The sequence below is a fragment of the Phalacrocorax aristotelis genome, chromosome 4 (genome assembly GCF_949628215.1).
Source record: "Phalacrocorax aristotelis chromosome 4, bGulAri2.1, whole genome shotgun sequence".
NCBI classification, from domain to species: Eukaryota; Metazoa; Chordata; class Aves; order Suliformes; family Phalacrocoracidae; genus Phalacrocorax; species Phalacrocorax aristotelis.
Window position 1 is genome coordinate 29,441,435 of NC_134279.1, and position 14,758 is coordinate 29,456,192.

The 14,758-nt window shown below is 42.6% G+C and overlaps 1 protein-coding gene across 1 annotated transcript in view; it reads left to right on the forward strand.

Annotated features, from left to right (window-relative positions):
* The first annotated feature begins 2,213 nt into the window (after positions 1-2,213).
* TSPAN5 (tetraspanin 5) overlaps positions 2,214-14,758 on the forward strand; it is an 88,429-nt gene continuing 75,884 nt past the window's right edge. Inside the window, exon 1 of the mRNA XM_075090794.1 lies at positions 2,214-2,734. Within this exon, the coding sequence (XP_074946895.1) occupies positions 2,654-2,734 (81 nt within the window). The 5' untranslated portion in view covers positions 2,214-2,653. The remainder of the gene's footprint in view (positions 2,735-14,758) is intronic.

Below are 14,758 nucleotides of genomic sequence, written 5' to 3' on the forward strand. Positions count from 1 at the left end.
TAGGACAGGAGACAAAACGTGTTTGTAAACCAGAGAGGCTGCTGCAGGTGCAAAGGGCTCTGTTCCAGCTGGCATTAGGAAAGATCAATTACCGACCTCAAAGCTGTTCTGCTGCCTTTGCTGTCTGGTTGCTCATTTCTGAGGCTGCACAGGACCCATACACACAAAGTGAATTAAGAAGAGCAGGGTTTGCTGTTCAACACCCTCTTCAAGCGAGGAGCTGAAACGTTAACACCAGATGTCCCAAGTTCTCCTTAAGCTGATCAGATGATGGAACAATGTGAAACACTTTTGACTTTAAAATGACACTTGGCAATGATAATACTATTCTCAATTGAGAAAGCAAGTAAAGTCACGTAATGTGATGCTAGAATTGATGTAGGTTGCATTTCTTTCTAAGTTGTTGATTGGGAACGAATGGATTAATAGGTAAACCATCAGAGATTGTTACTGAATTTATCGTAATAAATATTACTCTGCAATATTTTGCTGTTGCCTGTGAAGCATTAAAATGCTAAAGGGTGCCAACACGTGGTGTTAGTAGGGTGTTATGACAGTAATACTGTAAATGTTTGTACAGGTTGTCACCAATATTTGAAGCAACTTGTAAAAACAGCACCTTAATATAATACATTATTACCATACCCTACTGTAAGTGGTGATGTGCTTCTACTAATTGGTACAGAACCTACACATTATTATTCACCCTTTTCTACCCTCTCCCCTTAGACATGTAGACATGTTGCATTAATTTCTCATACACCAATAACATTGTTTTTTACATGGATCCATTTCGGCAGATGCTTTTTCTTCTCAACATCTACCAGACCTGACAGATTAATATTTCCTCTCTCAAAAAAGACACGACCAAAGCCCCATAACCAATATGAAGTGATCTTGAACCAAAGACTATCTTTTGTAGTTCTAACAGTATGATACTTTTGAAGAGTGTTATCTTGCAACCTTGCAGAGATGAGAAATGTTATTTATTACAGAGAAGTCTTGCCTCTTTTGAGTTAAAAGTATTGCACTTATAGCCTGACCAGGAAACTCTGAAGATGTGAAACATTGGAACGATTATATTCTTCAGCAAAGAAATGCTATTAATTACACTTTTAATGCCAGACCACGTGGATCTGAACCCCAAATAGTGTATGAATACAACTAAGCAATGTAACTTTACAGTTGGCAGATTCGATACAAATTCGGAGTATGTTAAAACACAAACTCTAGAAAACATTGTACAATAGTTCTTTAGGTGTTTCTGTGTGTGTAGCACATACGCGTTCATGTGGGAGGTGATCTGAAGGCACCCATTCAGAATAGCCTCCACACAGAAATTACGGTCTTGCTCCTTCTCATTGCTGCAGCCAACCTAGAACCACGCTGCTCTCCTGGGGTTTCTCCCTGTGCGTGCTATGGCGGGCTGTCCGCTGTTCCCTCGCACTGGCCAGGCTGTGTTATTCCTCGCTGCCTCGGCGTTGGCCGGCCTGTGCAATATTTTTAACTCAAAAGATGGAGGGACGGAGCTCCCCGGCCTAGCACCTCTGGGGTTTGTGCAACCCCACGGCTGGGGCAACCTGCCGGGGACCTTTGCCGAGGGAGGCAAAGAAGGACGGAGAAAGAAGGGAAGGAATCTCGACTTTGACTTACAAACCCCTAACGAGGAGACGGGCTTGCCCGGTGCCGTTACTCCTCAAGGGCACCCGACACAAACCGAACGGCGTTTACCTCAGCGCCGACAGGTGTGGCCCCTCACACCCGGCCCGCCCTCAACGGCCGCGGGCTCCGTTACGTAACCCAGGCGGCGGCGACAGGCGGCAGCCGCTCGGCCGCCCCCCGCCCTCACCGCCGCACACAAAGGCTGGCGGGCACAGCTCCCCCCCCCCCCCCCCCCCCGCCCCCCTCCATCATCCCCCGTGACAGCCACCCCACGGCCGCCTGCAGCCCCATCCCCACGCCACCGGACCATAGCCGGCGGGTGGCAGCTACAAGAGGGGCCGCCGCGGAACCGCCCTCGCCCCGCCCCCAGGGCGTCTCGGGCAGGCAGCCTTGCAGTTGGGATTGGCCAGGCGCGACGCCAATCATGCCGTCAAGGCGACCAGTGGCGCGCTTTTCCCCGCCTCCCTCCCTTCCTCCGCCTCTCGCGAGGCGGGGCGGGGCGGGGCGGGGCGCGGCGCGGCGCGCGCGGCGGTTGTTGCCGCTGTGGGGGCGGGGGAGGGCGGGAGCCTGGTGTGAGAGGGCCGCGGGCAGCTGGGAGCTCCGCCGGTCTGTGGCTTTGGCTGTGGTGGCGGCGGCGAGGAGCTCCGCGCCTCTGCCCGGGCGTCTCCTTCCTTGCCGGCCGCCTCTCTCCTTCTCTCCCCGCAGTAGCCGGGGCCTCCTCCATGCGGGAGAAGAGGAGGAGGTGGGAGCTGCTCGCCGGCCGTCCCCGGCGCCCGGCAAGTCGGAGCCGACCCGCCGCCGCGCCGCTCCTGCCGCATCTCCCGACGGCGCGCAGCCGGCGCTGAGCCCTGCCCGCCGCGCCGCCCCCAGCCCCCTCCTCCTAGTCGTCCTCTGTTTCCCCCCCCCCCCCTTATTTTTTTTTTTCCCTTCATTTTTCCCCTCATCGCTTCTCACCCTGGCTGCGGGCAAAGTGTCTTCATGAGCGCAGAGGATGTCCGGGAAGCACTACAAGGGGCCTGAAGTCAGTTGTTGCATCAAATATTTCATCTTCGGCTTCAATGTCATTTTCTGGGTAAGTGGGCCGGTTGTACGGCGCTTCGTGCCTTCCTCTGCAACCACCACCTTCTCCTCCTCCTCCTCCCCTGCCGCCGCTCCCGGGATGGGCACGGCCAGAAATGAAAACTGAGGGACGTGTAGAAGCGGAGCGCGGGGTCGTGCGTGACAGTTGGGCGCGAGGCCGGCGGTTGGGGGTTTGAATGGGGCTTTCAGGGGGGTGGCGGTGGGGGGGGCGCCGCTGCCTCAGCGTCCCCCTTGCAGCCGCCTCCTGCCCACCGGGCTCCGGCCCCGGCCAGCCCTTCCCTGGGCAAGTTGGAGCGCTGCATTCCTGCACCTCCGGGGGCTGCCGATTTTTCTTCCCTTCCGGCCCTCCTAATTGCTTTTGTTGTAGGTGCCAAGAGGGTTTCTTGCATTTTTTTCTTTTTTTTTTGTTTTTTCCCCTCCCCTTTATTCCTCCTCCCTCCTTCCCCCTCGTCTGCTTTGTGGTGGGGGAGGGATCGGCTAGACACCCAGGCCTGGAGAAGAAGGAATTGATCTGCATGTTTTCGTGCTGATATCCCTATTAAATAAAAAATAATATTTAAAAACATCACAGCTCAAGTTCTCTGAACAGTGCTGTTTAAGGCAATGATTACACAATAATGAGGTTGTATACAGCACGGGTTTATTATGATTAGCTATTACCACGTAGTAGTAGTAGCGGCAATAATAGGATGGAGGAGGGAGGAAACAGTATTCCCTCCCATCCCTAAAGTGCAAGCCCATGGGAGGCTTGGTTGGGCATTTACAGGGATTCCTGGCTGAGCTGCTTGGTCTCCTGACTGCACAGTATCTTATTGCACCATTCTAGCGCTTGCTGTAGAGTAGGCAGACTGTATAGTGAAATGTAGCCTGTGTATAATAGTATTTCTAGCATCTTCTCAGTGTGTTGAATTTGAAAGAGAAGCAGCTGGTTTTGGGTGTATATGCCAAATTTCGTAAGCACACAGGGGAAGGGGTGAGCGTTCTCACATACTCTCTCACACACACACACACACACATATGTATGATGAGGCTATATTACTGCATAGATTGCTAAAGTTGGGTTAAGGCTCTTGCATGTACAGTTCCCCCTCTTTTAATGAGATATTCCTTTTAGCAGTGAGAAACATGCACAAAGGTAGGGTGAATGTGCTTTTGAGGGGCTTTGAAGGCAAATCGAGCATATATCTGGTATGGTGGCTTCTTTGGACCAGAACGGTGAATGGGGGGAAAAAACACTTAGAAGTTTTGTGGATGAAGGTGGGGAAGAATAGAGGAGAGAAACCTAACCAGTACTGCGCTTGCAATTATTACCTTGGGGAGAACAGAGAAGGGTGATTACGTGGCTAGCAGGTGTTCATAGGTAACCTGGTGTCTGTGTTCCTGGAAAGTAAAGACGCCTGAAGAGGATGTTTTGGAAGGATGGAAATTTTGATTAATGACTCCTTTATGGTGAAATACCTTTCCTTAATCAAGAAAGTAAGCTGTTAGAGTGAAGTTGACTGCAGTTTTATGTCAATATTTACTTGGCCCAAGGCTGACCCGTGGAGATGAGTGGTTGCAAGCTTCATAGTATCCTGACACTACAGTAGCTGATTTTGTTGTACTATTTGCCCAGTTTTTAGTGGTTGAGTTTGCCATGGATCTTTTCACTTTTCTGTTTTTTCGTTTTGATTCCCCTGAGCTTATGTTGCTGTGAACACACACGTTTTTTGGCAGGGAACAGAGTCACGCGAGGAACACTTGTGTACGGTGTCCTTGGATTAAAAGAGGGAGATTATGGGGAAATACACATAAACATGCTACCTTGCTCCTTCAGGTCTATAAGAAGGTATATACCCTGTAATTTCCTTCATCTTATTCTCTGAAGGTGAATGTGCACGTGGATGGTGCAAGTGGGGAAGTGGTATCTTTTAGGTGTATTGTGGTTAGTCATTTTCTTATTCCTGTGTTGTTGAGGCTGATGCAGCATAGCTTTTGCATGGTGGCAGATGTTCCTCTGTTGTAACTGAATGGGTTAAACGATATCTCGCTGGGCCACACAACTTTATACCGCTGGAATGCTAATCTGAAGAGCTGAGTATATCACCCACTCTGCCATTTGCTTGCTTACAGATTTCCCCTTTTGCAAAATCCTAATAGTCTCATTTGTGTCTTTGGCTAAACTTCTTGAAATCCACAGAGACAAAACACTTTATAATGTTCTGAAGAACTGACTAAACTCTTGTAATCTCTTTGTGAGGAAGCCTGCATTTATTACCATGTCTCTCATGATTTGTACTGAAAACATAGACAGTTACTCTTGTAGAATACATGTTAATGTTGTTTTTTACTGAATTAATAGTAAACCCTTCAATAGTCTGTCATGAAACAGGGCCAGAAAAGCTGTAAATGAAAGCTGCAAGTTTGGTTAGCTGTTCACAGAAAGTGATAATGAAAAATAGCCACTAATGTAGTCATTGTAAACAGATTGAAATGATGAAGAGGTCATCGTATTAACCCCATGACACTCTGCACGCATTTTGCAAACATGGAGATATTTAGGACACCTTTATTAAAACCTCTACCTGAGCGTTGTTATACAGTGGTTCTAACCTTTTGACATTTTAATATAAACAAATAGGAAAGTATTCTCTATTCTGCATCATAAAACAACAGACTAAAAATAAAGAGAACTGAGTCAGAGCCTTGAACAGAGGAATACTGGAATATTATAGATCTGCTGAAATTGTGTGAGGAATGATTGTACGTGCTGCTTAAACCGAAGATATTACAAAAACTTGGAGGCTTTATATCCCACAGAAAATAGCAAGACAAATTAACAGGCCTTTTTCTCAATTTTTTGTTTTTGTGCTGGTCTGTTCTTTCCTTAAAAAACACAACTGAATTATTGGGATAAAGAATATGGGAAAGTTGCACTCTAATGCTGTATATGTAATTGTAACTAAAGGTGACAGCGTGTGCTTTAGGAGACAGTTCTCGACCTTGTGCCACCCCAGAGAACATGTTCTTGTCTGTGTTTCATACTCTTGTAGAAGACAATATTATCTGCTGAACCTATACATAATTAATGTTCTAGGTATATCTGCAAGCTTAATTTTTTTTTGAAATTCAGTATTAAAGTTGGTAAATATGCTGGGAGTGTTTGCTCAGAAAAACTTATTTTATGAGACCACAATGTTCTTGTGGAAGAGGAAAGCTCGTTTGGCACTTGCCAAAGTAAGATTTAGGAACTGAGACCAAGTAGGCACAAATACATCTAAAGCAAAAGTTAGAACTCAGTATTATGTTTCCCTTTCCATTGCTCAGCTGCCATTCTTCTGCTGGTTGTTCATTAGGGCACACACCTGGGCTTTAACTTGACCATCATAATGCCTGTGTGAAAGCACCATGTTACGCTTGCTGCCTTTCTAGGCTGGTGGAACAGGCAGCGTGTTTTTTATGAGCCTTTATGTCTTTGTCTAAGTAAACCATAATGTAACCCGATTTACATGAGGGCTGCAGCCATAATATAAGGTAACAGAAAACATTCTTCTGTAGTTAAAAGAAAGCAAACAAACAATGCATCCTCCCTGCCTTCCACCTTAGACTTCCAGGCAAAATGGTGTCAAAGGTACAATGCAAAAAGTAAAAGTAGGCCACCCTATTTCCCAAAAGGCAAGAAACATTTCCCCTTCTTTCCTCTTCAACTTTTGCAAGACAGTTTTAAGCTGACTTTTAGTTCCAAGAACCGTTTTAAATTGCTCTCTGTGCTTGATGGGAACTGGGTCTGTACTATTGTTTAACTCTGAATTTCCATACACACTTGATTCCACTGACCCTAGCCTCATGGGAAGGATGTATAGAAAGCATTGATGCCTCAGACAGAAACCTTTGCTTTATCTGATGATTCACTGTAAGTTGTGAGATACGCTGCGATTATGATATATCAGCATATTACAAGTCATAATTTGTATTTTAATTGGCTTGGCATCTGCTGGTTTTGATGGCAACCATATGGGAGTCTAAATAGTCTTCTGAATTACAGGAAGACAGTGGAAAGAAAACTGAATAAGGTTATACGAGTGTTACAGGAAAAGTGTTGGAAAAGTGCACTGACCTTTAAGGGACAACAGATAGACTGTTTATTAAATTTTGTACATTGTTGATAGTTTGTTTGCAAAGGAGCAGAAGATCAGTTTCTGATGTCAGCTGGTTTTCAGATATCCATGAGGAAGTTTTGGTTATGTAATTTTCCCTTGCCACAGTTGTTCTCAAAAAAAAAAAACACAAACCCCGATGTGAAGCTTGTTCCATGCAATTTTCAAATCCATTCTATAGCATTTGATCTTTAAAAAATTGCATTGGAAAGATGCCCTTGCAGTGGGAGTGGAAGCATGCTGTTCACTCTCTCCCCGCTTTCATGATCAAATGTTGTTTGGTTGTTTTTTTCTTGTTTTTGAGTGTGGGTCATTGTTTCTTTCTTTTTTTTTTTTAATTTCTTAGTAGCACAGATAACTTAGCATTTCACAAGTGGTCTCGCCGGAAAGTGAACTATGGCAAGAACCAAACATGTCTTGGGAAAATACACAACTGTGTTGTAACAGTGCAAGGCAGTGATGTACATATTGATGAAATAGATGCATTGTTGTGAGTTTGGGATTCCTGAATTCCTCAGTATCTCTTTCAGCAGATGTAGCCTCTTAAATGCGTATAAAAAAATAGAGTAACTCTGCTGGCTCCCAGGAACTTGCTTTAGATTTGTAGAGGTCATTCTTGGAATAAAAACTTTCCTTGCCCTGTCTTCCCTCATAACTTTGTGGCAGTCTGTATCATTGGTTATAAAAAAAGAAATAGATGAGGAACATGGATGAAGCTGCTTCCTTTCTCCTAAGTATTTGTTTTGCCAAAACCAGGTGTCTGTAAATTTTTTTTTTAGTGTTAAAGGTATATGTTATTGTTCTAAGCTATTTGCTGTTTCTTGTTTATAAAAGATTGAAGAAGCATAAGGGCACAAGAACTAGAAAAAACTGATTGTGTGAATTCTCATGTTTGATGTCAACTCACTTCAAGTGAATATTATAGGAACTATCAAATGCAGCTTACATACTTTTCTACTGTGTTAAAGATGAATTTGTAAATGTATTTACCAATCTTCTACCTTGATTGAATTGTCATAGTAAGTTTTACCTGGTGACACATCTGTCTCAAAGTATGAAGAGTTGATTTTGAATCTTTAGTGTTCCAATTGGAGAAAAGCGGATGCATATGAATGGCACCCAGAAAACAGGCAGCTCCAACAGAATATTTCTGCAACATTTTATGAATATTTGTATGTGTGAAAACAAGTTATCATCGGTCCTATTCCCATTCCCCTTGTTGCATGTTGATTATGTTTTCTTAATAAAGGCAACAGAGCCATGTTCTGCAACATTGAATTTGAAGGTAGACATGCTACCTTAATGCAGTAAGACAGTCTTTTTACGATAAATTCTTTGGCGTATTTATTGTGTGTACACAGTCGACTACAGGGTATGATATAATAGGCACACAGGAAAAGCAAGTGTGAGCTGTACTGAAGAAAGCTTTTATTCCAAATGGGAATGCAGAAAACATGTTTTTGAAAAAAAAAAAAGTTTACTTATATCAGATAGTGTAATAGATGTAGGGTAATTTTAATATGGAAATTGTGGGGGTAAAGGTTGTTTGGTTTATGGGATTTTTTTTTGTTTGTTTTTTGGTTTTTTTTTTGTGTTTCTTTTTTTTGTGTGTGTGGGGAGTGGGGAAAAAAGAATGTAAGGAACTTCTGTCCTCTCCAGTGAACAGGATTTTGAAAGCGTGTTTGTAATCTCTTTTTAAAGAACACTCTCTAAGACCCAGTTCCATAGACTACAATAATCCTGAAGTACTATTTAACGAACTTCAATTTATTCTTTATTCCTTAAACTCTGTAAGAGGCAATAGTTAGTGATTAGTAGAGGATAAGAAACGTGGACTTACAGTTAGTGAAACACCACTCCCTTTTCTTTTGAGCTCCATTCCTACAAATAGACTTCTTGTTGAAAATGCATTATAAACTGGTTTTGGCACTGGGGCCACTACAAGTTATACATTTGGAGCAAGAAGCTGATGTGTTGTTAAATGCCCAGACTAGGTGCTTTAACAGTTTATACTCCATTAATCAAGGGCAGTAACCTGTGAAAATTTGCTATAAGCACTTAGAATATAATGTTTTGCTTCCAATTAAAACTGGAGGTGAGAGAGAATGTTTTTGACCAAGAGAAATCTCCTGACCTAATTCTGCCAGTTAGGGAATTCTGATCTTAAACCATAGTGCTGTAGGATAGAATCAGCCTTCATACTTTGCTTTGCCCAAGATATGCAGCACATTTCTCAAATGCATGGGTAGTAGCCTGTCAACAGGACTGTAATTGTTTTATTGATGTAGGCAGGAGCAAGGAGCTGAACAGCTCACAAAGTAACCCAGCTCTGTTAGCGATGACCCAGAAGTCACTATCAGCATTAACTATTGAAGTGCCTTCCAGTATGGTAATTTTTTAAACTCTTCTAAGTATCTATTTCATTAGCTTGCATTTTGTAGTGACTTTGTTCTCTTGTACCAGTTTCCATCTCTTTCCCATTAAAAATTGGCAAATATTGTTGCAGTACAATAAAGAAAGAATTAAAACAAAAAAGGCTATCTATTTCTACCAATGTGCTGAATTACATTCCACTAGAGTTTTACAGGGCAAAATCCAGGAAAACATAGATTATTCTTTACTGGTTGGAGGCCTAATTTGTTTCTTTTCCATTGTACTATTCTGCAAGTTTGGAAAACATCCCATTTCTGTGATTGTGCTGCTGTTCCTGCCAAAAAACATCCTCCCTGGTGGATCACAATGGATATAGATTACCACTGATTTCAGCAGGACTTTGCACAGGTATAAGGGTTGGTATGGGTGCATGTCACTGTTGGCATGGTGTTTTGTGTAGCGCCTTCTGTAATGTACCCAAAGATCTAGAGCAGTCCAACCTTTCCTTTACACTAGCATTTAAAAATGTCACTAACACACTGAGGCTTGCAGTTGGGGTGCTTGATTTGGTATCAAACTCTGACTCAGTATGATCTCATATAACCTCCAGATGGTCTGATTTGAGGAGATGTTGAAACAGTCAGATCCTACTCCTTTAGCTATTTAAAATGAAAGAGGCAAATGGCAGTAGCAGTATCTATTTATTTTAATACACATCAATCTCCACAGCAGATTCTTCAGCTCATGTTTCAACTTTCCAGTTGCTTTCCTCTGGACAGCATTTAGAATAAGTATTTCAGCACACACGGAGGATCTTATGAATGAACTGTCAATTTCCCACAGAACTGGGAAAAATCAATATGCCTCTTCCAGGGCTTGAAAATCCCTCAGCTCCTAGTGAAGGCTCCATTATATCAAATAATATTGAAAATAATTTCAAGCGAAGTTCTTGATGTGTGGCGATGGAATATTTTTTTTTTCTTTTTGCAACAAGGAAAATACATATTATGAAACCAGTTTGTATACCTTCTCCATACCTGTCACCATCTGGTTTTCTCAACAGTAAAACTTCTTATGGAAAAATCAAAGGATTGTAGGAACTTCTGCCTAAAGATATTCTTTCTCCTCAATTGGCAAGTAAAATTATTTCTAAACGTGTTTGGTGCTTCTTTGTAGTATTGTGTTCAAAGAAAGAATTAAAAGAACACTAGATGCCTTTAAATATAAGAAATATTTTGGGTTCATAGAGGCTTCTGTTTTATTTTCCTGAATATGGTGTTAATGAGTTACAACCTGAGTGTGTCTACTGTCATATCCCCAGTAAGCTGCTGTTACAGGGTAATGAGTATGATGTAAATGAGACTGCAAAGATGCTTGCAATAATTCAGCCTACTGAGTGTTTCCTAGCACTAGTAGCTTACATTTAATAAGAGTCCAACTTAATTTACCTTGATTTAGGCAAATCTTCAATGACAGAACATAATCTTATGTCAGGACTCTCTTTCTCTGTGTTGAGAGGGCAGACTCTCAACTGAGCTCTGGTGCCCCAAGCAAAGATGCAGCAGCACCATGTGTGGGGTGTTACCTGTAGCAGATCCACCTGCTAGCTGTCATTTTGTCAGAGCCTGCATCGCAGGTTCTCCCTGTCGGACACCTTTGCTTTATGTACTCCTGCGCAGGGCGTGTATTTACCTTTCTGAGGCTAGGTTCTCTGTGCTTCCCTCTCACTGATTTGCATCTCTTATGCTGCATTCTGTTTTCCAACCAGCTGTGATTTAAAACAGCTTGAAGGGTGTTCCCTCTATGTGCTGTGTATGGTTTATATATAAAAGCAGAGACACTGAGGAAAGAAGTTCATAGATGACATACGGAAAAGCTTTTGTGCTTCATGCCATGCTTCAGTTAACGGCCTCACCTTGTGGAATAATTCTCTCTGAAGTTTGTCTTTGCAGTGCCATGTGGTTAGTTTTTCAGGCTGGAGAAGAGAATTTGGAAAAGGTGACTGTTGAAAACCTTGGGTCCTACCAGCTAATGAGGAAAAGGGTTGGCAAGTATCCTGGGCCACTCTCAGCTGGGAGCATATAGGGGTATTACACTATGCACAAAGCAAGAGTTTCAGATTTTTAATTTTAATTTTTGCCACTGAAATATAAGAAGAGTAAGGTTCCCTTTTCCATGTGGGTAGAAGATAGCATTTTGTAGAAATTGTCTTCCTGACTGCCAGTTTACATGGGTATATGTCTAAAGGAATAAGCATGAATTCAGTCAGTCCAACAATAATTAAATAATTAAAAGAAGAGGAAAAAATTTTAAAATTAGAATCCCTGATTTCCAGTGAGTTATCTAATTTATTTCTAGCTGAAAATTCAGCCATATGACTCTTGTGAAGGCTATAAAAATGTGTTTATATAAAATATGTATGATTGCAGTGAATAAATAACTAAAATCTAGTTTTTAAGCAATATTGCTTGATATCACAAACATCCTCTTGTTTCTTTCTCTTTCTGTGGGCATCCAGGGGGATGTGCAGTCTTGCTGCTTTCCTAATAGTCTAACTCAATCTTATTTTCCTGTCCGAACGACTTGAGAGGACCTGTTTCCAGAGCAGGGCTATTTCCTGCATTGGTTATGGCAGTGGTTTCATGACTGGTTTTGGTGTGCTGCCTTGCAAATTCTGGTGTCAAAATGAGAGCAGGGGACTGCAAATGGCTGAGGCTGGCATAAGGCTGCAGAACCAAATATGTTAGTACAGCTTCAGTGGACTGATAGCAGTCAGCTACCAGATCTGACTGAGAGCTCTCATCTGGGTCAATTTCTATTGACTTGCTGTTTGGCTGCAAGAATGAAGTGTGGGAAGATGGTAGGACTGTCTCCTCCTTTCCCTGTATAGATCAACTTAAAGGGATTGTACAGGCATGGCCTGTTTCAACTCCAGGTAAAGAGGTTTTGGACTGTGGAGTACACGAAGGCATCAGACATGATGCTGTGTTAATAATTAACTCAGTCTGGTGAGGACTGATATGTAGACATATTTGCTACATGGGATGCTCCTTCAGTGCACTTCAAACTGCTTTATTTTAGTAAGATTTATGGTTGTTACCTGTTTTCTCCTGGTTGCTCAGTGATGGTGGAGAAAGAAAGCAGTGATAGGTCTACCAAGTTTACTGTAGCGTAAACTTAATTTGAATTTAAGTGGACAGCTCCATCTACCTCTCTGGTTTCTTTTCCTTCTCATAAATGTTATTTCAAACACCATGCTACTCCCTGTAATAAGGTACTTTGTTGGTGTGGCCTACTGGAAGGGGTGGCAAATGATCTCTGAAGAGAGTTCATCATGATTATCCATTTCCAAGTAGTAGCCTTTTTAATGGCTTTGTTGCAAACAAAGGTTAGTATGCATTTAATGTTGGAAATACACTTACATATTTTCTATACACATATATAAAATTTAGGAATGCATGTATATATATGTGTATATATAGAATAATGCTGTTTTAAAAAAACAAATCAATTCCTGACTTGCTAGAGCAGAAGTTCATTGACTTCTGTGCCTAAAAACAGGACTGGAAGAGACTGGAAACCTATCTACCTGCTGCTACATGGAAAGGAGGACTTGTTGCAGTGACCTTCCTCTGGTTGTATTCCACTGTTCTGCTGCTGGGAGTTCTAGCATGGTCACCAGTAGTGCTCCCACTTCAGCTATGTGGGGCTGAGTGTTGGGTAAAAATGTTGCCTTCTTTTTACATGTAAGCAGTCTCCTTCCTCTTACAAGATGTCCTGTTATTTTGAAGAGAGACAAAACAGCTTCCTGGGTAGTCTAAAGGTTTGTAGTGGCATCTGAATCAATATTTTATTCTGCATGATCTTTTCCATGCCAATAACTAGGGTGTTTGACTCAAGAACACAAGCCAATTACATTTTCACATGGTTTACATCCTTGCTGGCTTCTGCTCTTCTTCATTTTTCCTAAACCACTGTTACACATGTGGAAGTGGGAGTAGCTCCTGAGAAGATGCAGTTAATAGCTTTGCATATTAAAGAAAACCAATACCAGGCTTGATGAGACTGATACAGAAGGGTTCTTGCCACTGTAGTGGGTGAATGTGTTGTGGCTGTTGTTATCTGGCTGTTTTTGTCTTCTGTTGGAGGTACTCTCCTATGCCCCATAGATTCATGACCCTATCAGCTGTTCTGCCGAGCTGCTAGCCTCTGACAGAGGCAAGAGGACAGCTGTGGGCAACAGTAGCTTTTGCGTTCAACATTCCCCATCCCAGAACTTTGTGCATGAGTGGGATTTCCAGTGGACTCACTATCATCCAGTATTTCATATATATTTTAAATGTCATGCCTAATAAATGACAGCAGTGATATACACAACTCCATTGTTACTTGTGGCTTTCTTGTCAGTTGAAGCTGATTACTGCCTGGATAAATTACCATGACTCTTGTAAATAGCTGATTCTTGTTGGTTTTGCCCTCCTTTCAGTTTGTGCTCTACTCCAACTTGTAGAGTCTATTCTCTCTGTTCGATTCTCCAAGGAAGCCCTTTCTGTGCCTCTCTAATGTCTGTGCCTGTTCTTCCTCCTGTCACATGTAATCAAAAGCTCAGCTGGGTTCTGTGCTCTTAGCCCACAGAAGCCTCTGTGTGGTCACTGCCATGCTCTGAGAGGGCTTTCTACAGGGCAGTTTGCTGGCTCTGTTACTGGATTCCAGCCACCAGTCCACAGGAAAGGGAGAAGAAGTGAAAAAACCAGCACTGGCTTTTTTTGTACCATTTTATAAGGCACTTGTTCCTACTTGACAAACAACTTTCTTCCATACACATGTGCCTTTTTTCAGTGTAATGTGCAAGCATCTCCTTTTGAAAGAGCAAGCCTCAGTGTTGGTGCCAGACCTCCTAAATAACACCTGCAGATATAATCCTTCTTTAGTTGCTGCGTCAAACTATAAGGCTGGTGAATACCAAAGCTGTACACACAACTCTGGCTCTGATTTAAAGAATTTCACATTTTAGCTTCATAAACAGTTGCTGCAGGACTGAGCTGTGTTAAATCAGATGAGGTGGAATAGATGAGGCTATGGTAGAGACTGGCATGGTCAGCAAAGATTTGAGGGATGTGCTGTGTCTGTTGTTGGAAACTGTTGGAAGGCGTGTTGCTGTTGAAGCGCAGGGTCTTAGTGATATTACTTGAAGCTGGTGGTTGTTGCTGCTGCTATACTAATTAGAAGCAGACTGTAAAGTCCGAGGTGTTTTAAATTGAGGGTTGGTGGGACTCCTTTTCTGTGTCTTTGGAGACCTCTCAGAACTTCAGTGAGTAGTGCTGTTTGTTTAAATCTCCTTAGTGTACTAGGGTCAGATTTTCATTTACTCCAACAGGCTACCCTGATCCCATCTGCCACTGTAATGTGTCCTTGAAATGACTGTAGATGACATTTATAGAACAAGGTAGAACAATTTCCGTGTAGCTATGTTGTAAAAATTGTTCATGTGAGCAGTATTAGACTCC